Genomic DNA, 22,456 nt, shown 5'->3' with positions numbered 1-22,456 from the left:
CGCGCTGCAGGCGTGCAGGCCGCCTGCAAGGTTGGGTGTGTGGCTGTCGGCCTTAGGCTTGAATGCGCCGGGCGCATGCGATCTGGGCTCACCTTTTTTCTTCGCGGTCCCTCCCTCTCTCTCACCCGCGACCAGCAGGCTGCTTGTTACACCGTTTTCTTTTGCTGACCTTTTTTTTATTGCAATTTCTCCGTTGCATCTGCCCACATGCGTGTTTTAGTTCCCGCCGCAACCCTCGTGGCCTGGTAAGGCTTTGGGCAGCAAAAATCAGGCAGGCTGGGCCAACAAGCCCGGAGAGGTAGATACGCAGGGTCGCAAGCCGCAGCAGCAGCAGGGTGCAGGATTGTTGCATCCGCAGACACACACAGACACTGCCAACTCACCGCCCGATTGTAAACTTTCAAGACTCTTGCACGATCTGGAGGGGGCCTAGATCTTGCCTTGCTGACAATTACATGACAGAAGGACTGTTGGCAGGTTTCCGTGTTGTTCATGATTGTGATTTCTTCCCCTGGCGCTGTTGTCTCCTGTGCTATGGATGCGTTCACGGTTTCTTCACATACACACCCCCTTTAGGATAACCGCCCAACCACCGACGACCCAGGTGTGAATGGCAAATGAGGAAAGCCCCGAGGTTTGCAATGGCCGGGCTGCGCTACGTAGAAAGGGGAGTCATACGTGTTCATGATTCGCCGGTGTTCCGGCACACCCTGCTGTGACTCACACTTTTTTTTGTACCCTTCGACGGTTCGCTCTGGTCTGGACCTGCGTCCTTGCGAGGTTCTGGCAGGGTCAATGCTATGAATTTGAGTGCCTATTCGTTAAAATGATTTTGGGTGGTTGGGGATTGGTGGTTTATTTGAAATTTTCTGGTATTGATATCGCCACCTTTGGAATTGAGTTGGTCCTGTCACGGGCAGCGGACCTTTGGTCTTCAGGCTTTGGGGGCCAGGCACCGCGCCTCGATGACGACTGTGTTTCCGGCGTCTCGGGAATTAGGGGTGTGTGTATGTTCCGTGGAAGGAAATCAACAACAACAAATCATTTGTGCGTTCGCTTCGTTTTGAAGGTGCTTGGGACGGGCTGTGTAGGCAGCAGCCGCGTCTTTTTGGCCGAATGAGGTGAGCGTTTGGAGGATGGGGGCACCTGACTGGCAGAATTTGGTTCGGGCTTATCTTGCTTTCTGAGGTGAGTGATGTCGTCTTACGCAGAGGGGGAGGTGTTGAGAGGCTAGGGCATTTGTGCACTGCCCGAAGGTGAGTCTCACATGTCCGAGATGTGCGGATGTGATTTGAGGTTTGGGCCGTTGGCCTCAGATGCGAGATCTGGCGATGAATGCATGTAGTCTTTGGGATTATTGTGCGGCGCCTCATATTCGTAGGCCTCCTCGATGACGTACTATGGTATTGTATTGGTTTGTATCATTGCTATGCCTGGATATGAGTCAAGCACTTTGGGTTGCGTTCAATAGGGGCACCCCTTAATTATTGCTGCGTAACTCATTTCTCCGGATGATGTTCTTCTCGACATGATTACAAGGCATATGCTCTGCTGAGAAGGACAGTGTTTTCACACTGGGCTGCGTGAATACCAGCTCAATTGCGTGGTTCCTACTCTGAGGCACGAAGATACCTCAGGATTGGATGCTCATCACCATCAACAGCACAGGCATGGTTGCGATGCGAGCCGCCAGCTGACCGTTCAATCACATAGATGGTGTCACATGCTCGAGGTATCATCCCCAAATCCTCTGTGGCCGTCGTACTTGAGCTCTGTTGGAAAACTTAACAGACAGAGTACCCTTTGAATCTCCTGAGATTTCGTTGAAGATGACTGGTGTTGCCTGGCTATGACTGGGCCGTCATTGGTTGTGAACACTCACTGGTCAAGTTCGAGAACCACCCGTTATCATTGTGCTGACTACCACGAACACATATCTTGCCCTTGGCTGATGTTATTGGTATTGTGGTATCTGTGACGGATGCCTCAATTTCTACTTTTGTAAAGATTTGACGACGGGTGCTGGGCTGGGTTTGCGTAGCACGACCTCCCTGGGTAGCCAGGTTGTTGCGCCTCTTTGTTTTGATTGGTGCCAATATTCTTTCCCTGCCGTCTATCTCTTTGCCGCTTCCGCAGCTTCTTTTTCAGCTTGTTTCGAGGCTTCCGAGACTTGGGGAGATGACAGAAGCTTCCGAAGCACCTCTAAGTATTGAGTACCAAACAAGCTGTTGTCAAGACTTCTCAAACATGCACAGATAGATAAGATAGATGGGTTATATAATCGATTTGATTTCTCTAGGTATGTAAATATTGTATGACCAGGATTGGCTCATGAGGTGCAGTGCTACTTCTGACGCTTCTGCAGCCAGGAGGAGAAGTACCTAGAGCGTCTGGCACACGTCTCACAATCCCCCAAGATTTGCTCCCGGAATACCGGCTTTTTTCGCAGATCCCTTGTCCTTTGAACCCTGCGTTGAAGATACTCTGCCCTTCTCTTCGTGGCAAGATCTCGACGGGCTTGGTCGAATTCAACCCATGTGTGAAGCATGATCGTGCTTTTGCTTGCGAGTCTCCAGGCAGTTTTCCCAGACTTATCGCGCTGGAATACGTTTGAGCCTTTCAGAAGCGCTTTGATGATGCGCTGAAGACTCTCTCGACGCAGATTGTAGTATTCCTGCTGCCACGAACCCCACCTCTGACGCTTCCAGTTCTTAAGACAACCAACAGGAGCGCTATCACATCCCTGCATGTCATGGCATGAGGGATTGAGGTGCGTCTCGTCATATGGCTCTGGAGCTACCTTTATCTTGCATGCAACGTGTAATAAAGTTCGCGTATCCAGTCCAGGCAGGACTTCCACAGATCCAGAGGCACCTCTGGCTACCAAGTGCTCTACAATTCCGGCAAGGCGGCACAATGTTCCATGTTCTACACGACGGCTCATCATCAAGTGAATTAAGACCTGCCTTGCAAACCAATCGTCCTCGAACAACAATCCAGGCCACGTTTCGGAGTCTGCGAGAAAACGCTCGAAGCTTTGATACCCTACCGGTCCGTAATTGTATGTATCTTCAAATAGGCCGTCGCACACCGAATCGGGGGGCATGTAGCCTTTGTTGGACGCATCAAGTAACTTTGAGCGCGCGTTAATAGTCCGTGAGTGTTCGGAAGGCGAGCATTTCTTGGGCACAAGATCGAATATGTGGAGTCTGTCGTCGTACATCGACAGCATGATCATCTGGACCCCGGCCCATGAAGGAATGTGCAGCGTCGAATGCGGAAAACTCTCCTCGTAGCTCCAGCTGTAGCCACTCATAGCGATAATATGCTTCGCTACAGACATGAAGCCGTTTTGACGTTGAACCAACTTCCCGAATTTTGCGTCTTTGAAGAGACGGAACCATTTCCCGAAACCTTCCTTGTCCTCTGGATCGCCAGTGACGAGTTCAAACAGCTTGACAGCGCAATTTTCTGTAGTTCCTCTCCTTTCTTTGACGAGGAACTCGATCTGCTTGTTGACGCACTCTTGAATGTCGGCACTCTTCCAGGAAATTGGAGACCAGACTACCTCTTCTAGGATGCCAAAATAACAAGATGATCCGAGGCAATTGGATGGACAGCGCTCTTCTATTCCCTGACTCTGCGACTTCAGGATGAAGCTGACGACATCAGCTCTTTCATGTCTCAACGCGATGTCCAGCAGTCTTTTCGACGGCACCATGATGCGTTTGTTGACCATGAACTTCAAAAAGTCGCTAGTAGCCTGTTGCATCATCGCGTCTGTATAAGTATTGTCGACGAGCCTCTCAAATTGTGGTCGCAAGCCTCCGTAGTAGAAGAGGCTTCTCAGAGTTTTCTCGTCTTGTACAGAGGGATCTGTGGTGTCCCAGACGAAATCGTCGTTCTCCAAAGGCTTCAAGTCAGCACCTGCGTCAATGAGTCGCCGAAACACAGCATAGTTTCGGTAGATGAGGGCCAATGACACCATAGATAGGTGCTGCCTGTGATGAGGATTGTGTTGTTCTAATTGTTGCTTGGTTCGTACACGGTGAATGTGTTGGTAGTCCTCGGAACTTGGTTGGGTGGTCATGCTCGGCGAGAGGCCAAGGTCGAGGCATGCGTCGATCAGCTCTTGATTTCCTCTCCTGCAGGCCCACGGCAGCATATCAGTGTGGCCTGCCTCGACGTCCTCTCGAAGGAAGTGGTCATACAATAGTATAGTGAAGTATCCGCAAGTCCGCGCCCATCTGATGGCGTCTTCTCGAGGAAGGTGTTGGACGATACGGAAGATGGCTTTGGCTGGCAAAGACACAATCGGAACCTTTCCGTGGTCGCGAAACCACGAAAGAGATATCTTATCCGAAGAAATCGGGAAGTATAACGGAGCCTTACCAGGCAAAGACGTTGAAGATGAAAGACGCATGGTATATATCAAAGTCTGAGGCAAGATCGGTCGTTGAAATGTGAAAATGAAAGTTATTGTCGTGGTGCGGATACAAACGAGGCAGAGCCATTTTATTTGTGGGCGAGAACCTGAGTAGCGCACTTTCGGAAAATCTGAATTATATATGAACATGTGACATTTTCAAAGATTGGATCTATTCTTCTCAAGCGCACAAGATCATATATGGATAGCACCTTGAAGGGTCGTGAGACCGCGATCTTCGTCCACCTCAACACCGTCATGGGTAGCAACGATGAGACTGAAGACGAGATCTTCAATCGGAGGGGACTAAATAGCCCTTAAAGTAATCAAACTGCAGCTCTCCAAATTTGAAGTTGCCTGGTCTTTCACGCTGCGTTCTCTACAACTTCCTCGACCGATCTGTTTCTTCACCGAAACTGCTACCAATATCTTCGCAAACCTTAGTTTTCTCCGAAACGATCATCGGAACCTTTCATAGCTCTGAAGATGTGACGGGCAGGTAGAGCAAGAGCCTTCGGAGATGGCTCTTTACCATCAATATATGCTCGAACATTCAACCTTTCTCTGATTAACTGCTTCACTTCTCCAACATTGTCGTACATCTCAACTGTACACACATATTTGTCATTCGACGCGCCACCAGCATCTCGATACCGGCACCAAGAGCGATACAGACAACAACGTGTTCCCGTACAATACGAATACTGTAAGAAGACCGGCTCCATGCCGTTGCTGCAAATAATCTTCAGGATTTCTTGACAACAAGATGTTGCGGCATTGATTGCGGCGTCATCGTTGCCTCTTATGATCGAAGAACTAATAGCATTCTTTGACCCTTGGGCGGCGCATCCGCCGGCATACCGCCGCAAGGACATTCCCATCCGAGCATCTCGAGAAAAGCATCGGGGTCCTGGTGAGACATGATGCCTGCTAGCTATGGTGGAGTGTCAGTGGTTGATCTACTTTGTGTTCAAGTGCCCCACTGCCTTCGGGAGAAGACGACGGAGATGATGTGTTTGCCAGAAATTCACGGTCTTAGGTTCTTGGGAGACACACGAATGGGACACCTCGAGCGGGATTGGAGGTGCCGTTTTGTTGGTAGCCTCCTGCCAGACCTCCTTGACCAGAGATGCTCAGCCCAGGTGTTTGAGGTATTCTTGCGCTACACAGGCTAGATGTCAAGCACCCCGATACTCTCGGAGTACTCCAAGTGGTAATCGAATTACTCCTGAGCGTTGATCGTTGTGAGGAGAACAAACTGGACGAGCACTCTCGACAAAAGATCGACCTCATACTGTTCGCTATCAGCAGCAGGTTCGTCCCTGCGGATCCCAGGTCGGAGCGCCAGTTGACCTTCAGTTATATCAAGCCCTGGTTGATGGATCGTTGTAGGTGGGCTGCTTACCCGCCAACAGCTACTCACCCGCCCAACGCACACTTCCCAGCGTTTCTTGGTCTCTTGGACACCATGATATCCTGTTTCTGGGACAACCGACATCGGGACAATCAGGCCAATGTCCTCTCACGCGCCATATACGACGATGCGTTTTGGTTCTGCCTGCTTGAGATGTTGTGGACGGATCAACGCGTCATCAACGGGACTATGTGTCGCGTCGTAGACATCTCACGCAGGCTGCTGGGTATCGGGAAAGAGCTGAAGGAGAAGGGCATGTGCGTGGATCGAGACCCCTTCTCGAAGAGAGAGTTTTCGACGGAGGGTCGTCGCGGCTGGAAACTCCGGAATTTGGTCAAGGAACTGAGGGATGGAGCAAAGGGACACAAGGATCGTCGTATCACGGCAGACTGGTCCGATGACGTTGAAGTGGGATTCAGGATTGTGGACGAGAATCAGGGACGAATCAACTTCGACAACCAAGCTGCGAGAATGCGCAAGAATAGTTGGCTCGAGATGGGCAGACTCGTGCGTTCCTGAAAGGAGTAATCCAAGGGAGGCAAGGTCAAGAAAACTTCCATCGGAACGACCCTAGTAGTGTGTTCTGCAGATCTGGCATCTGGCGATGGAAGAGATTGTGCCTTAGCTTGACACATAACTTAATTCAATAGCGGCTTGCCCACACTCTCGAATTGTTCGTATGATGCTGTCCTGCCCAACTGTCATGTTGTTTTCGATTCCATGGTTCTATGACCGTAGCATTTTACTTCGTAACCCACTGACTTTCTCTTCTCGACCTGTCGTTCCTAGGTCTGTTTTAGCCTGTTCCTTCCGGACAGAGAAAACTCTGTCAGAATTTGCCCTTTCACACTATTCGTCGTGGGAACAACCACTGCTTCAATTCGACTCTAGTATTACCCATGGTCAGCGACCTTTACGAGCACCCTCCGGGTCATGTCCCTAAACATCTATACCCAATGTTCAAGACGCCATGAGAGCTGTGAGGATCACGAAATACTTTTCCCAGCTTTATCCGCTCACAATTTCCGAAATACTGCTGAAAAAAGCCATCCAATGGTCGGGTTGCTTAGCTATGCACACCACGAATCGGCTCCGATGGACCCTGACCTACGGGCTTTATTAGGATCTAGATATAGCACCCCCGTGAAATGAGAAATTGAGGTCAGATTAAACTTTTTGTCGCTTCCAGACAGGTGGATTGTTGTGCGTGGGGCTTGCATCTGTCAAGATCTCGCAATGGGTTCGGATGACAGCACTTTTCCACAATGTTGTGGATATGGCGGCGATTTGGCCACTTTGCCTTGCAGTGCGGTCATGCTCGGGGCCCGAATTAGAAATCCCCGGACAGTAGACTTGTAACAATCGATGAGTCTGGGGATCACTCCTTGTCCACAAGACCTTTATTGCTGGTTGCTTGGGTGGTATGGTGGCCCGGTCGGCATTTCTGTACCAAACCAATGCTCCCTCCCAATCTAACCCGTCGCACTTCCTCATCAACACTAGGTATTCAAGAGCCCTTCCGCCGAGGCGGTTAGAAGACCCCCGACCATCACATTTTATATTCATTGCAGGAAAATGGTTTCATTGTCACTGATCACACAAAGAGGCAATCGGTCTTCATCCATGCCCGTCATTGCGGCTCATCATGCTCCCATTCAGCAGGAGCGAGTGATGGCTTGGCGTTAGAATAAGGTGACGGGAGCCCCTGGTGGCGGAACCCATCCTTTCCCGCGGTCCATTAACACATCCGAGTCTCAGCTGCTTGCCTTACCTTATCAGGCTGACTTTGAAATTGGTTAGCAACGGAGCACCTTCGGTCAGAATCTCTCAGCTTCAAGCCCTGTGTCAGTCATCTTCATTAGTTCCGTCGTATCGTTCGACTGTGACTGGCCGAAATGATCAGTGTTTGGGCCCCGCTGAACAAGGTGTGGTGCGAACGATGTGGAACTGCGCTTCAGCGACCAATCGGAGGGAAATGGGACATGGTGGTTGCAGGTCAGGGCTCCCCGAAGGATGCAAGGTGGCCTGCATTCGCGCGTTCCAGCGCTGCTCTCAGCCAGTGTGATGTCTCCCTCCTTTCGGCACTACTTCCAAAATCGAAGTCAACGCCGTGGGCTAGTTGGATGAGCAGCGCCCGGCTTTGATGACAGCGCGCACTTGTGTCACTCGCCTAACGAATGTTGCTGTCTGCTCTGCTCGGTGGAAAGAAATATTCTTTAAGTAGCAGTCATTCACAGAGGAACTTCGCATTAGGCGGGACACAAAGCCGACAGATGCGAGGACGTCGACAAGCCTTGTTCGCCAGCCCGACGTGGCTGCGGCAGCCGTCGGGAGGGGCTTCGAGGACTTCGTGCCATTGCCCACGCAAATCTCCTCGCGTGCCAGCCTTCCAAAGCAGCAACTGACGGCTCCGGGGTGGTAGTTGTGGGAGATGGCGTGTTCGTTGGGCGGAAGTCAGCAGGTAGACTGCTACCTAGGGCGGCCGTACGGGTGAGCTGGGCGGTGATCCCGGGTGCGGGGGGAATCAGCCTCTTGCGACATGGCTGGCATGCCGAGACAACGACACCTCCCCGAGAAGGCTCGCCCATGGGAAGTTCCAAGGCAACGGTGCGGCGCAGCTCTCAATTATAGAAGGTGGAAGGAGTCCAGAAGGGCGATGCGATATGTGAAATTGAAGCTAAGAGATAGGCGAGTCTCGTCGCTTACTGTTGAAGAAGGGACAATCGACAGGTGACAGATGGCGGGAGCGTACATCCAGCGAGGAGGAAAGGGTCGTATGGTGGTACGGCCCACCGTTGAATCGTCTTGGTCATGCTGGCCGGCGTCTTGGTGTCTTGGGGGAGGGATTCTTCGGGTCGCTGGCATTCGCAGGTTGCGGCGGGAAAGGTGCCCATAGATCGTTTGGCAGAAGTCTGAAGGGGCGTTATCTGGCTGTGGCGAGGGTGCCAACACCGATAAAGCAACTTGGCGAGAGCTTGGTACCACTGATGAAGAGTCGATAAAAGATGCCAAAATTTGCCAAAGGGTTGGCGAGGGTTGGCATTTCTGGGCCGGCGAGTGAGATGTCGTAATTTTGTGGAGGGAACTGGGTTTTGTTTCTCGCTTGGGGGCTCAATGGCGTTGGAAGCAGGCGAGTCTTGTTGAGGTAGCGGTCGCGTACTCTGTAGAGACCAGGGGTCTGCAAGTCGGTGGCTTCAATTTGCGAATACGTAATCGCGTGAGCGAGTGCTTCGGGGCAGATTGGAAGCTCACTGGCTGCGTGGAGGACTTTTTGAAAGGCCAAGGGCTGGGCAGCGCAAAGAGTCTGCAAACCGCAAATTGCATCCATTCATGGAGGACGTTAGGTGGGCAGCCGTCACCTGTTGTTGAATCGATCAATCCGTCCGCCCATCCCCCATCTGTGCTGGTGCCACCGGTTTGGCTGTAGGGTGGCCGTTTGGGGGCGCTCGAGACCGCTGACCCGTTGTAATTGGCCTCGTTTGGACTGGCCGAGGTGGTACATGTTTCTTTCTCTCCGGGATTAGGTTGAGAGGGAACTCGTGTGAAGCGCAAAAGAAACTAGAAAATGTCGCGAGCAAGGAATGTCTGGTGGGCAATCGTGTCACGTCGAAAAAAAAAAAAAAAAGAGTGAGAATGTCGCCAGGGGAGGGTGCCTGGGGAGGAGCTCGGGACGGGAGTTGGAAGGCACCTGTCCGCTAAGACGAAGCGGGAGTAGTACGGCGGTGCGCTGGAAAGGAAGGAGGACGGGGCGGGCGGGCAGGGCAGTTGGAGCAGGCGCCGCAGATGCAGGTGCAGGGTCCGCTCCTTCTCTGTCGGGTGTGACAAGACAGCATTACTGAGTGTGAGCAGTTGCGATAACCGTGTTACGAGCAATACCTTCCGTCCTGAGGTAAGAGCACCTTCCAACAAGTCCTTACGGCTTCTGGTCACACTCATCCTTCCTCCTTTCCTTCCTGCCTTATCCCGTCAGGTGCGTTAGGTGCTCTTTCCCTTTCCCATCGCCGGTACGTAAGGTACACTGTACCACACCCTCCAACGGGACCCATATTTCCCCGCCAAGATCGCCCCCCGCCGCCCCTAGAAGGCGCGGAACGTCCTCACGTCCTTCCATGCATCAGTCCGGGCGGGCTCCGCTGATAATGGTCAGCTACGCACAAAATACACGACGCTACCTCCCGTGTAGCCCTCACAACGGCCTCTTCTCCCCTCAAGAACATCTGATCTCTGTGGCTCTCCTGTACGCCATTTGCTGCCGCGGTCTCTGGCATGCCCGTGGCCACGGGCCATGTCATATCGACGTCCACACCCATGCCGACTCCTCGACTCACGCCCACGTCCTCCAATCCTATCACTCACTCTCATTTGTCTTGGTTATTCGGTATCTATTCAACATGCTTGGCTACCTATCCGTAGGCAGCCCATGCCTCGAGTCCCTCCTCCGATCAACATGGGGTCTTGCGACACTTCCCTGAACTCTCCAAATCCACCTTCTGTTCTCGTCCGGCCTCCCGTCTGCTTCACTCCACTTCCCCAAGACTTGGCCTTCCTCTGCCGCTTGGCAAACATCCATCTTACTCGCCTGGGTCCGGATGTCGACTCTTGCAGCTCTTTGACTCGTTGGTTACCGCTGCTTCGTTGCCTCTCCATAACCTTGCTCCCCTCCGCATGCCTGCCAGCTCTTCGCCGCTGATAGTCATGGATACATGTAATCGCTCGGCATGACAAGGAGACACCGGGTAGGGTGCGAGGCCAAGGTACCAACACGGATATGGATGCATGCTAAGATGTGCTAAGGCAACGAGGGCAAGGAGCTGGGAAGGGCCAGAGTGACCGTCGCATTTGTAGCTGCTGCCGTCGCGTCCTCCACCGATCGCCCTCTCGTCCTTTTAATCCGACCGCGTCCCCCCCCTCAACTCTCAGCGAGCTTGCTCTTCTCCTACCCTTGTGCTTCACCTGTCATTCTCCACAGGCCCGTCGCCTCCTTTCCGAGCAACTGCGCCCAAGGGCCCTACCCTTTCCTTCGCTGAGGACGGATAATCGCCCAGTGCGAATCAATAACATGGCGGCCGAGAAAGACATTCACGATGGCGTCTCGACGCCCGAGACCACCCAGGTCCATACTGGAACCCCCAGCGGTGGCCTTCCCCCTGTTAGTGGCAAGGCTGCCACTGCATATGGCGAAGGCGCTCTGAGCCATGGAGCGGCTCAACGTGACGAGAACTTTTACACGCGTAATGGCCTCAACTTTGAGTCGTTCAAGCCCCGCGACTACGGCCGCGGCATCGTTGAGCTTGACCGTACCATGAAGTCGCGTCATCTTCACATGATTGCTATTGGTACGTTTCGTTGGCGAATGAAGGCTATAAAGCAACTTCTGACTTGACTTTCTGACAGGCGGCTCCATTGGTGCTGGTTTCTTCGTCGGTTCCGGAGGTGCTCTTAGCACTGGTGTCAGTCTTTGCATGCCCCCGATCATGACCTACTTAGTACTGACCTCTTGAAGGGACCTGGATCTGTTCTGATTGACTTCATGATTATTGGTGTCATGATGTTCAACGTCGTCTACGCTCTTGGTGAACTCGCTGTCATGTACCCCGTGTCCGGCGGTTTCTACATCTACTCATCCCGCTTCATCGACCCCTCTTGGGGATTTGCTATGGGTTGGAATTACGTATTTCAGGTCAGAACGTCCGCCGAATGACTGCGCAAACCCAAGCTGACAGCGACTAGTGGGCCATTGTCTTGCCTCTCGAACTGACTGTTTGCGGCTTAACTATCAATTACTGGGAAGGCGCCAGAGAAGTCAGTTTAGCGGTTTGGATTACCGTCTTCTGGGTCGCCATCATCTTCATCAACGTCTTCGGAACTTTAGGATATGCCGAAGAGGAGTTTTGGTCCTCCCTTCTCAAGCTCAGTGCGATTTGTGAGTCGATTGCAATCCCCACCGACTACGATGATTCTAATAGACTTGCAGGTATTTTCATGATCGTTGCATTCATCCTTGTCCTGGGAGGTGGCCCTTCCAACGGCCGCTACAACGAATACTGGGGAGCTCGGTACTGGTACGACCCGGGTGCTTTCCAAAACGGATTCAAGGGCTTCTGCGGCGTGTTTGTCACTGCTGCGTTCTCTTTTGCCGGTACCGAGCTTGTTGGATTGGCTGCTGCTGAGTCTGCCAACCCGCTAAAGTCTCTTCCTGGCGCCATCAAGCAGGTGTTCTGGCGTATTACCCTTTTCTATATCTTGGGTCTCTTCTTCGTCGGTCTGCTTGTTCCCGCCGATGACCCCACTCTCCTCGGTGCTGAAAACGCTTATGCCGACGGTGCTTCGCCTTTTGTCATCGCTGCCAAGCATGCTGGATTGAACGGGTACGACCACTTCATGAACTGCATCATTCTGGTTTCTGTTCTGTCACTTGGCGTGTCCTGCGTCTACGGAGGTTCCCGTACCCTCACTGCTCTTGCGCAACAAGGCTATGCCCCCAAGATCTTCAGCTATGTCGACAAGGGTGGTCGCCCCTTGCCATCCGTTGTTGTTCATCTGCTTTGCGGTGCCCTTGCTTTCATGAATCTGGATGCTGACGGTGAGACCGTCTTCAACTGGCTTCTCAACATGTCTGCTCTGGCTGCTCTATTCACTTGGGGATCTATCTGCTTGTCCCACATTCGCTTCCGCAAGGCTTGGGCGTACCACGGCCACACGGTTGACGAGATCCCCTTCCAGGCGGCATTTGGCGTTGCTGGATCTTGGGTCGGGCTAGCCCTTTGCATCATCGTCTTGATTGCCCAGGTAAGCTTTCTTGTCATTGAAGTTTCTATGCCTCTTGCATTACTAACACTAGCCTAGTTCTTCGTTGCGATCGCCCCTCCCAAGAACAACGATGAGCTCAACGATGCTGAGGGATTCTTCGAGGCGATGCTCACTGTTCCTGTTATCATGGTCTTCTGGGTCATCGGTTTCGCCTGGAAGCGCACTGGCTGGCTTCGCACCCATCAAATGGATGTTGACACCGGTCGTCGTGAGCTTGACTGGGATGAGATCAACGCCTACAAGGCCGAGGTTGCGTCCTGGCCTACCTGGAAGCGCATGATGAACAGATTCTTCTAGACATCTGTTGCAAAACTTCGGAAACGTAACTCTACTGAATTGAACTCCACAGTCAGGATGGTGACGGCCCCTCCAGGTCACCAAGAGAGAAGCTTGCCGGATTTCCTTTTTCGAAACGCGCTTTAGATACCACAATCTATCCTTGAATACCATTTGGATCTGGTTCCTCAATCCACTTCCAGAGAATTGTAATATGAAGGGCGAGTAATAGAAGTAGTAGTTGTGACGATCATCCCCCATAAATAATCGTGAGAAACGATGTATACCCTGCGATGATGATTTGCCCTACAAATGCTCCATGTGAACGGCTTCAACGCCTGAGCAACAAGTGCCATTGGGATTCATCGGCTACTCACGGCTGCTGGCAATGGGTAATCGGCACAACCACTCAAGTCAGCCATGACACTTCCTGGTATCGGTGAGCTGCAGACATTTTGGATGGCACCGATATATCCAAGAAAGGAAAAAGTATCATGCAGGCCGAGACCGTCCATATACGGAATCCTCCAGGAATCAGGGCATGGGCGTTGGTCTATCATACGAAGTTCCCGCAGGGGAGATGTACATGAATATTCGGGGCAGGCAGATAAGGTTCAGGGGGTGCATAGGACGGCAGGATTGGCGTGCCGGGCGCATGTATGCGGGAGAAGAGGTCTAGAATGCTTCCGTGCCCGGTTGTTCCGGGGAGTTGGGTTGCTGGCTGGGAGGGAAAGACGAGGCGAGGCGAGGCTAGCCAAGGGGGCTTGGAAGGTGTGCCGAGGTCTAGGCATGAAGATAGGTTGGCAGCATGCAGGTCTCGGAGAACGCATAGAGGCTATCACGTGGGTTTGCCGAGGCTTGCTAGGTTTTTGAGAATCTTTCCAAGTATATTGAGGGAAATGTCTGATGTTCGTAAGGTCATTCGCACTAAATAGTAACGCATCTACGGCCGGTGACCATCGAGTCGCAGCCTGTATCTCCTCTAAATCCGTCTAAGAAGAGTCAATGCCAAATCCACGGAATACTACGTCCTCACATCGCTTCAAGAAGTCGAGAATGTCTGCTTCAGTGTGCCAAGCATCATTGTACGCCGCGCTCAGACACAGCTCGCCTCGGAAGGTGCCCAAGAACAGACCCAGCCCGTTTCCGAGCTCCTCGCCGGTGACCCACGGATCATGGGCCTCGAAGGCTCCGTTTTTGGGAGCGATAATGCCATCAACGCGTCCCATGCTCGAGATAGACACGGAGGGGTGAGCCTTGGGCGGCGGGACGGGGAGGGGCCGGGGGCCAGCGGGCAGCTCGGGCGTGATCGCGGCCCAGATGTCGGTGGCGAGGGCGTAGTGTTCCTTGTCGTTGCGGACGCCGTGGTAGAAGTCCTTCATCTGCTGGACGATGGGCAGGAACTCTTCCTGGACGGACTTGGCGTTGTCTTGACCATCGGCGGGGAGGTCCATGTCGACGACGAGACTCTGGCCTGGGACGGAGTGGTACAGCGCGGCGGGGTGTTCGGCGGAGCTGTAGGGTGCCTGGCAGCTTGAGCGCTCGTTGCGGAGGATGTAGTTGACGTAGCGGACGCGCTTGGAGACGGGGCCGCGGGGCTGGATGTCGCGGAGGACGAGGGCGATGGCGGCGTGGAAGGCGTGCGTGGGGGTTGCGGAGGCGGCCTTGCAGGCTTTGAGGAGGGCCGAGGTCTGCGTCTCGGTCAGGGTTCGGAAGACGCGTTGGTGTCGGTGAGGAACAGCTGCGCCGCAGCGGTAGGGCATGTCGATAATTTCAACGCCCGGTGTCTCCATTGCTGCGGCCTTTTGGGCGGACATATCGGCCAGACGCTTCTGCTGGGCATCGGTGAGGGAAGGGGGCACGTTGGCGGCGATGCGGAACGGAGGGCTGAGGTTTGCGGCCTCGGAGCCGTCGAATGGTGGGAGCTTGTAGGCATCGCCTTCGGAGTACGCCTTGGCTGCGTGGGTGATGAGGTTGTTGAGGAGGGTGAGGGTGCCGATACCATCGATGATGTCGTGGGGCGAGCGAAGGACGAGGTCGCGGCGGACGAGGCCGTCATTGTTGGATGGTGGGCTGAGGACAAAGAGACTTGGGACCTTGGGAGCCGGGGGGTTGGAGTTCGCCCAAGTGATGCCGGTTTGTTGTGAGGAGACCGGAACAAGGGTTGTCTTGAGCCAGGCCTCTTTGTCGGCTTCGTCTTGGAACTGGCGGTAGGTCTTTGTCCAATTCTCGGTGGTGGGGTCTTGGGTGACCTGAGAAGCAATGGTGGGATGGTCGTGACGGAGTGCGAGCCATGCTTTCTTGAGAGCTTCATCCACGGCGCTGGCGTCGGAATAGGAGCCGGCGTTGGCGACATCCACGGTCAGGGAGACATGGCCGGTGATGGCAAAGAACATGAGGCCGCTGCCCTCGTAGAGGACAGGAAGAATGGCATAGTGCTTTTCTATCTCGTCGACGCTGCGTTGCCATATCCCGGTGGAGGTTTGGCGCCAAACGAGCTCAGGGTAGGTGGATGATGCCATACTGAATCAGGCAAGGTTGATGAGCAGGTTGGAAACCGAAGATCAAAGAGATGAGGGGTAGCAGGATGCTTTCATGATCCGGTTTCCTGAGGAGGTCAGCTCCTGTTCTTCTTATGGTTTGAGAACTTACTCACGCGACATGGAAAGATTCCCGAAAACCCCGCCGTCGTCGGAAGGGTTCATGGCAGACCCGATTTCCAACATGGATCTGCCACGATCTCATGACGGCGGTTGGGAGATAGTCCAAAATAGGAATGGCGGCTTCGAAGCGGGAGGTGGGGAAGGCGCAATGGCAGAAGGTTGCGACCGTCCGATTGGCCATGGCATCGCCGAAGATTAGCCAAGGCGGGCCCTAAATCCCTGCCTGTGATCTGAGTGGTTCAACTCTCCGGCGTTCTACCGATAACACCAGCTGAGATATCAAAACGAGAAACTGCTTATTAGTAGGTAAGCAGCGTTCATACATGGTACGTGCCGGGCAATTCAAAGGAGAATGACTATGACTAAGAGGGGGGGAAGTCCTAAGAGATTTCCAGAAAAAAAAAGTTCTAGCGCTAGGATTCGAACCCTAGTGCTTGAGAGGATAACCACGAACTCTGTGTCAGCTGGCATACTGGTTCTACCATCCTGGGCATATTCACGGCCGCTTATTCCAGCTCGGTTGTTGGAGAATTCGGGCACTAGCCACCCTAGATACTTTGTGGCCATCAATGTGTGCTCAGGACGACCTGCCTTAGTAGGCGCCACGGACAGACGTTTCCACGCAAGCTTTGTCCATTTGTCCACATTCATGGGAATTTACAAATGCCGCTTTTGATGAATTATCCTAAGATCTCAGAGCGATTCAAAAAAGGAGCATGTAGTTAGTCGCGCTATTTCGATAGTACCAACTTGTTCGAGAGCTACCGCTACCATACTCGTCAAAACTGTTCATGTCGAAACGTCATTTTGGTCAATCCTTCTGAAGACAGATTGAGCATTTCAATCTGAAGCCAAAAGGACTTCTGCACATGCAAGAAGTTTGCCAAAGCTGCATTATTTGAATTGACTGGTGTGGTATGAACCCTACGTAAAATCTGTGATGATACTCCTTCAGAGACCCCCCTACCCTCCTAATGCGAATGCTAGCTCACGACTTCAGACCGAGAATATCATCGGCAATATCTCCGAGCTTGGAGGTGCGCAGGAATCGCACAAGCTGGTCCGACTCCAACTCTGCTTTGCCTTGATCCTTTCTCTCGCGGTTGACGGCAGGTCGGACCACATCCCAGAGTTGGTGCATACGGTGGACCCAGCCATCGTGAACGCGGAGAGCGACAAGTTCAGCACGCTTATTTGCCGCCTTCAAACCAGCCTCAAGACCCTTGCACTTTGAACACGCGACTTCCTCGTCAGTGGTCTTCGCCGAACCCTCCGCCTCGTCCTCGTTCTCACTGGGAGTGATTCGGCGCATCTTCGGGAGGTTATAAATCTTATCCTCCAGATCGTCGGAGGTTCGCTTCCGGCCAGCCTGAGCTGGGAGTACTGGGGTGTGGTTAGCTCCGCAGATCCTTTCTTACTGTAGTACTGAGGGAAACTGTCTCACCGAGAGGGGTATTGGCTGCCTGTTGAGCAGCGATCTTTGACTCGGCACCGTCAATGAACTCATCAATGGCTTGGAGGAACGGCAAGAACGTCGACCTGATCTGAGGCTTGTCGCCTCCTTTAGTCAAGAATCGCTTCCGAGCGGTAATGACTTGGTCGATGATGGCAGACGACTTGCGCGGGGCGGCATCGAAGTTCCAATTGGGGTGGAGCCCGCGGAGCTGTCTGAGAGCTTGGACAAAGACCTTTCTGACGCTGGCTAGCTTTGGGTTGGATTGATAAGTTCGCAGACCAACCTCCATAAGCTGGCGAAATCGGTCGGCGGCATTGATCAAACCCTCAAGAGACGCAGGCTGGTTGACGGCACGAGGAAGAAACATTTTAGCGACTAGGCCCGAGTGCTGCTGGCTGGCGAAAGGAGCGTCTTGGGGAACATCAAAGTCAAGACCCGGGAGCAGTTTGATGTTGGGATGCGCTGAAAAGTTTCGACGCGGCAGGGAGGTCATCATGGACGCGAGGTCGAGGTTCTCAGAGCTTTGTTGGTTGCTCTGGTCATTGCTGCTCTTGCCATCGTTGTCTTGGTCGTCGCTACCCTGCTCTTCGCTGCCCTTGTCATCGTTGACCTCAGCGCCATCGGTGTCCTTGTCGTTGTTGTCGCCATTGTCGTTGGCACTGTTTCAGTGTCAATGAAAGGAGTCAGTAGAAACAGGCTGAAAGGGGCATAACTCATCTGTGGCTTAGGCTGCGCAGGCCGCATTGGCAATGTGAAGCTGGAAGGTGTTGCCATCTCAAGTTATTGTGGTGGTGAGATGAAGTTGGTGAGGTAGAAATGGGAAGGATGGGAAAACTTGGGATTGTTTTGTTTTTCTCTGAGGGTGAGAGAAAAGTTTTTTTCGGGACGAGATTCTAGAAACTCCTGATTGAAACGCGTCCGGCGCAGCGAGCCTGAGAGAAAGGCGCTCTGGGTGAATGAGGCACTGGGTGAGAGGCGGGAGTCACCTTGAGAAGTCACGTGCCCACCAACCGCTGCCTCAAGGTGAGGCGGCCCTAAAGATATGTAGGGAGGTTTGCGTCAGGATCGAGCAACAACAGCGCCAGGAATAAGCGGCCGTGAATATGCCCAGTATGGTAGAACCAGTATGCCAGCTGACACAGAGTTCGTGGTTATCCGGCGCTAGAGCCTTCAGGTTCGATCCGCTCTTTTGACCTTTTTTTTTTCTTTTCCTGTTCACTGTCGCATTTGGAATCTTTCTTTTCACTTTCCACGCCCGCGGATGTAATGGTGTTTAGCTTAAGTAACTGTTAGATATTTAGAAGCCTAAAGAAGAATTCCTAGTCTCCTACTCTATGCTGCAAATGAGCTTGGGCAATTCTAATGAATCTGGTTGTAGGACTAATGGATGCTAAAAGATAATAGTGTGCTGTATGAAGTTACTGGAGCATCGAGCTCTGAACTGTTCGCCTCCCTTTGAAATTAACCAACGACTCGATCAGATCGCATGGCAGGAGTGTGCCTAAATCCCGCTACCTGAGTGTTTTGTCTCAGAATAAGTATGTTTGGGATTGTAAAGAGCACGGAAGAACAGCCTCCTTGACGTGACCTCAGCATCCATTCAGTACATCCCGGTCCTCGACTCGAGCTGGCAAGTGGGCACTCCCAGACAACACATGACTTACATGAAAGACATGGCTGCAGATATCCTAATCAGGTAAACGGATGCGGAGGCCCACAGTCCCCGCTCACCGTGATAGACGTCTTCAAGAAATCGAAACTGTTGCGTTTCTAATTCTACATCGTCGCTTGTTCAACGTACTGTTTAGATCGCGGAGTCTTTGAGTAGCTCCTAAGCATGAAGCTTTCGGGAGTTTTGGCTATGGTCCCTGCCATCGGCGCAGCTGGCACGTTTCGAGTCCTGGACCCACCGGCACCTGTCTGCGCGTCCGCCGGCAAAGGCCATGTTGGATATTACGATTTCGGTAGGTAAAGCTGGAGTGTTTGCGTGAGATCTTCAAAGCTGATAGTATATAGATAATGACACCAAGCATCTGTTTTTCTGGTTGGCGGAGAGTCGCAGCGATCCTGTCAATGATCCTGTGATTCTTTGGATGAGTGGGGGCCCCGGCGCCTCTTCCGTAGCCTTTGGTCTCTTTCAAGAACTTGGTCCTTGCCTCATTGACGGCGCCAACGCAACAAGACCAAATCCATATGCATGGAACAATAACGCGAACGTCATTTTTGTTGAGTATGGACTGTTCCTGAAATCACTAGGAAGACAAGGCATAAGCTGATCAATTGGACTGGAAAGTCAACCATCAAATGTTGGCTTCTCATATTCCAAGACTCCTGTGACCAATTTGGAAGACGCCACGTCCGACATGTACAACTTTCTCACGGCGTTCATGGAAAATTTCCCGCAATATTCGCACCAAGACTTCTACATCATAGGAGAGTCGTATGGAGGGACCTGGGTTGCAGCACTTGCAAGAAAGATCCACCACAGACAGTCCTCCCCAATGGCGCAACTCGTGCGTTCAACCGCGAATGTCAATGAGACAAAGATAAACCTGAAGGGAATTGAACTGGGCAACGTGCAGCTCTCACAGAAGCTGCAATGGCCTGGGTTCTACCCGACGGGATGTCTAGGGCCCAATTCCGTCTACAACGACAGTCTTTGCTCCATTATCGAGGCGCATATGCCGCAATGCGAGAGCATGCTGCAGGTTTGCACTGACATGGATAACGATGCCGACGTCTGTAATAATGTGCTAGACTATTGCAGGAAGCGAAGCGTCTACTTCATCTTCGACGAGCACCTGAGCCCTTACGATTTCCGCAAGCCTTGCCCTGACGGGGGGCTATGCTACGAAGAGGCCGACTGGATCGCGCAATATCTCAACTCTTCCTCGGTAAAACGGGAGCTTGGGGTGTCCGAAGATACCACATTTAACATCATTGACTATGAGCTGGGACAACATTTTGACAAGTCAGGAGATGTTTCTTTTGACACCGTCGCCTGGGCCGGAGAGCTGCTAGATCAGGTAAGGAAGACCATATCGTTTCTGTAAACCCAAGGCTAAGATAACGACAGGAATACAAGGTGCTTGTCTACGCTGGCAACAAAGATTGGTTCTGCAACTCAGCGGGAGAAAAGAATCTAGTTCACAACATTCGTTGGCGTCACCAGCCCGCTTTCCAAGCACAGGACTTTCAATCATACACTTTGAATGGCGAAAGAATAGGCTCGTTCAAAGAAAAGAATGGCCTCAGCTTCGCAGAAATTCTCGATGCGGGACATATGGTGCCAGCTGACAAGCCGAAGGAGTCACTTTTCTTGATACAATCTTGGATGAAAGGGGAGTTAAACTCTACGTGAAATGATCATAGTCTAAATGCATTGTATCTATTGACATAGGGGAGTAGGAGAAAGTACAGGTGAAGGGAATAAGTGGTGATGCTTGAAATGATGGGTTGCTTCGCCATGCAAACTGGAATACCTCGCGACTGCTAAGTTCAAGCCAGAGTATATGAGAAGCTGAAGAAGCTCAAAGTGCGGTGAAAGCCCTGGGAAGGACCTAACTTGCGGTTCAATCAGCAGTCGATGGAATCCAAATCGATCTCCTCCTTGCGTCTGCGGATTTGCATCTTGACAGTGGGGTCTGGCAACAAAGCCATGCCGAATGGGACAGGCTGAGGGTTGCATCCCTCAGGGAGCTTCCAGTCGTACTTGAGCAGAATATGAGCCAGCGCAATCTTGATCTCGTTGGCGGCGAAGAAGCGACCGGGGCAAGCATGCTGTCCATGACCGAAGCCGGGGTGCTTTGAGCTTGTAGAAACCAAGTGTGCGTACTTCTCCTCGTCGGTAGAGCGCATGTTCAGGAAACGGTAACCGTCGTACTTGCTGGCGTTCTCGTACCACTGCTCGTCCCACATGTGAGTGTTGTTGGCGATGATCTTCTGGCCCTTGCGGATCTTGAAGCCGTTGGAAAGAGTAATATCAGCAGTTGCAAGCCGGCGCCAGGTAGCTTCAAGTTCGAGATTAGCATCACTGAAGAAACACCATTCAGGGGATTTGAACTTACAGAGAAGGACGGGCTTCATACGCTGCGATTCCTTGATGACGCTGTCCATGAGCTTCAAGTTGTAGAGCGCAGTCTTCTTCAAGCCCTCGGCAGGCAAGACCCGAGCTAGTTCGTCGCGCAAGGGCTGGATGAGCTCCGGGTTGCGGGCTAAGTCGATCAAAACCGTTTGAAGGAGGTCGCTCGTAGTGTGAATAGCAACGAGGGAGAGGGTGATCTGATGATAGTTGAGTATTTGTTTTCAGTTGTAGAAAGGGTGACCAATTACCTGTTCAGTTGCGGGGTCGTATTTCCTGTTCTTGTAGACTTCCTCAAACCACTCGATGGAATCATCAAACTGGACACCTTGGGACTTCTTAACCTTACGGCGCTCGAGATGGGGCTTGAGGATTCTTCGGCAGTCCGCCAAGAGCCTTCGGACTCTCCAGCATGACGGGAGGAACCAGTGAACATAAGGTCGGGACCATCTGGGGTAGTAGCCGAGTTCCCAGCCAACGCCGAAAGCGGCAGCAGTGTATTCGGAGGAGGCCTTGATCCACTCGTCGTCTTGGCAGAGCTCTCCGCCCATGAAAACTCTGGTGGACATGCGGGAGACGACGCGAATGATGTCATCCTTGGGGACCATTTCGTGCCATTCTAATTTCCCATGTCAGCTTTTGGATTCTCATTCGATCGGAAACCAGAATTCAGGCCGTACCCTTCTTGTCGGTGAAAATTTGCTTGAGGACAATGGTGGCTTCTTCGGAGATTGGCTTTGTAAGCTTGGCTGAAGTGACACGCAAGTCAGCTTTGAAGCTCTTTCGGACTAGGACAGGTATAGTATCATACTCAGCGCCTTGGTCAAGTACTTGGTCACGACCTTGGGTGAATCATCGTTTCCCGCGAAGGGCTCAAAACCGGGGATGTATCCATGAGAGTCCTATATGCGTCCATGTTAGAAAACTAGTCCTTAACATTCGTCCGCTCCTCCCGAGTGGGCTGTATTACATCGCTGGCAGGCGTGATAAAGTCGAGACGCGGGTCGCTGCGCAACTCGTGAATAAAATCGGCCGGCAAAACAACAGAGGCGCCCCATTCCGAGTAAAGTCTGTACGGGTTCTTGCCAAAGGTTGCTGTTGCGCGCAGGAAGATGTCCTTGCTCTGTTGTACAAATTCAGTCATGCGGCGTGAATTGGTGAATTCGAAAGGCTTCAGAGGGTTGATCTCGGGGAGGTTCGGGCCGCTATCGCCCATCGCGTAAAACAACACGATGAACAGGAAGACTGTTGCGAGGTATGGGATCGGCTTTTCGCTGGGAGATGGGATCGAGTAGGACCCGAGGCCCAACTCGAGGGCTGGGTAAGCCAT

The 22,456-nt window shown here is 52.5% G+C and overlaps 5 protein-coding genes across 5 annotated transcripts; 2 read left to right on the top strand and 3 right to left on the bottom strand.

Annotated features, from left to right (window-relative positions):
* Positions 1-10,899: 10,899 nt before the first annotated feature.
* Positions 10,900-12,947, top strand: INDA1_1 (Amino-acid permease inda1; the record flags this gene model as incomplete). Its single annotated transcript, XM_053178196.1, has 5 exons — positions 10,900-11,176; positions 11,235-11,290; positions 11,344-11,511; positions 11,571-12,629; positions 12,687-12,947. The coding sequence occupies 5 exons, from the start codon at positions 10,900-10,902 to the stop codon at positions 12,945-12,947; spliced, it is 1,821 nt and encodes a 606-aa protein (XP_053037787.1).
* Positions 12,948-13,918: 971 nt separating this feature from the next.
* COL26b_005343 (uncharacterized protein) lies at positions 13,919-15,589 on the bottom strand (the record flags this gene model as incomplete). The annotated part of the gene is made up of 2 exons (XM_053178195.1): positions 13,919-15,449; positions 15,579-15,589. The coding sequence occupies 2 exons, from the start codon at positions 15,587-15,589 to the stop codon at positions 13,919-13,921; spliced, it is 1,542 nt and encodes a 513-aa protein (XP_053037786.1).
* Positions 15,590-16,577: 988 nt separating this feature from the next.
* COL26b_005342 (uncharacterized protein) lies at positions 16,578-17,789 on the bottom strand (the record flags this gene model as incomplete). Its single annotated transcript, XM_053178194.1, has 3 exons — positions 16,578-16,963; positions 17,034-17,704; positions 17,740-17,789. The coding sequence occupies 3 exons, from the start codon at positions 17,787-17,789 to the stop codon at positions 16,578-16,580; spliced, it is 1,107 nt and encodes a 368-aa protein (XP_053037785.1).
* A 1,757-nt stretch (positions 17,790-19,546) lies between these two features.
* On the top strand, positions 19,547-20,406 carry COL26b_005341 (uncharacterized protein; the record flags this gene model as incomplete). Its single annotated transcript, XM_053178193.1, has 2 exons — positions 19,547-20,071; positions 20,122-20,406. 2 exons carry the CDS (start codon positions 19,547-19,549, stop codon positions 20,404-20,406), a joined length of 810 nt encoding a protein of 269 aa, XP_053037784.1.
* A 215-nt stretch (positions 20,407-20,621) lies between these two features.
* COL26b_005340 (uncharacterized protein) lies at positions 20,622-22,456 on the bottom strand (the record flags this gene model as incomplete). Its single annotated transcript, XM_053178192.1, has 6 exons — positions 20,622-21,055; positions 21,113-21,326; positions 21,378-21,745; positions 21,807-21,914; positions 21,938-22,028; positions 22,097-22,456. 6 exons carry the CDS (start codon positions 22,454-22,456, stop codon positions 20,622-20,624), a joined length of 1,575 nt encoding a protein of 524 aa, XP_053037783.1.

The sequence above is a fragment of the Colletotrichum chrysophilum genome, assembly GCF_026319265.1.
Source record: "Colletotrichum chrysophilum strain AFK26 chromosome Unknown scaffold_36, whole genome shotgun sequence".
Classification (NCBI taxonomy): domain Eukaryota; kingdom Fungi; phylum Ascomycota; class Sordariomycetes; order Glomerellales; family Glomerellaceae; genus Colletotrichum; species Colletotrichum chrysophilum.
This window is presented reverse-complemented; position numbering and strand designations above follow the sequence as displayed.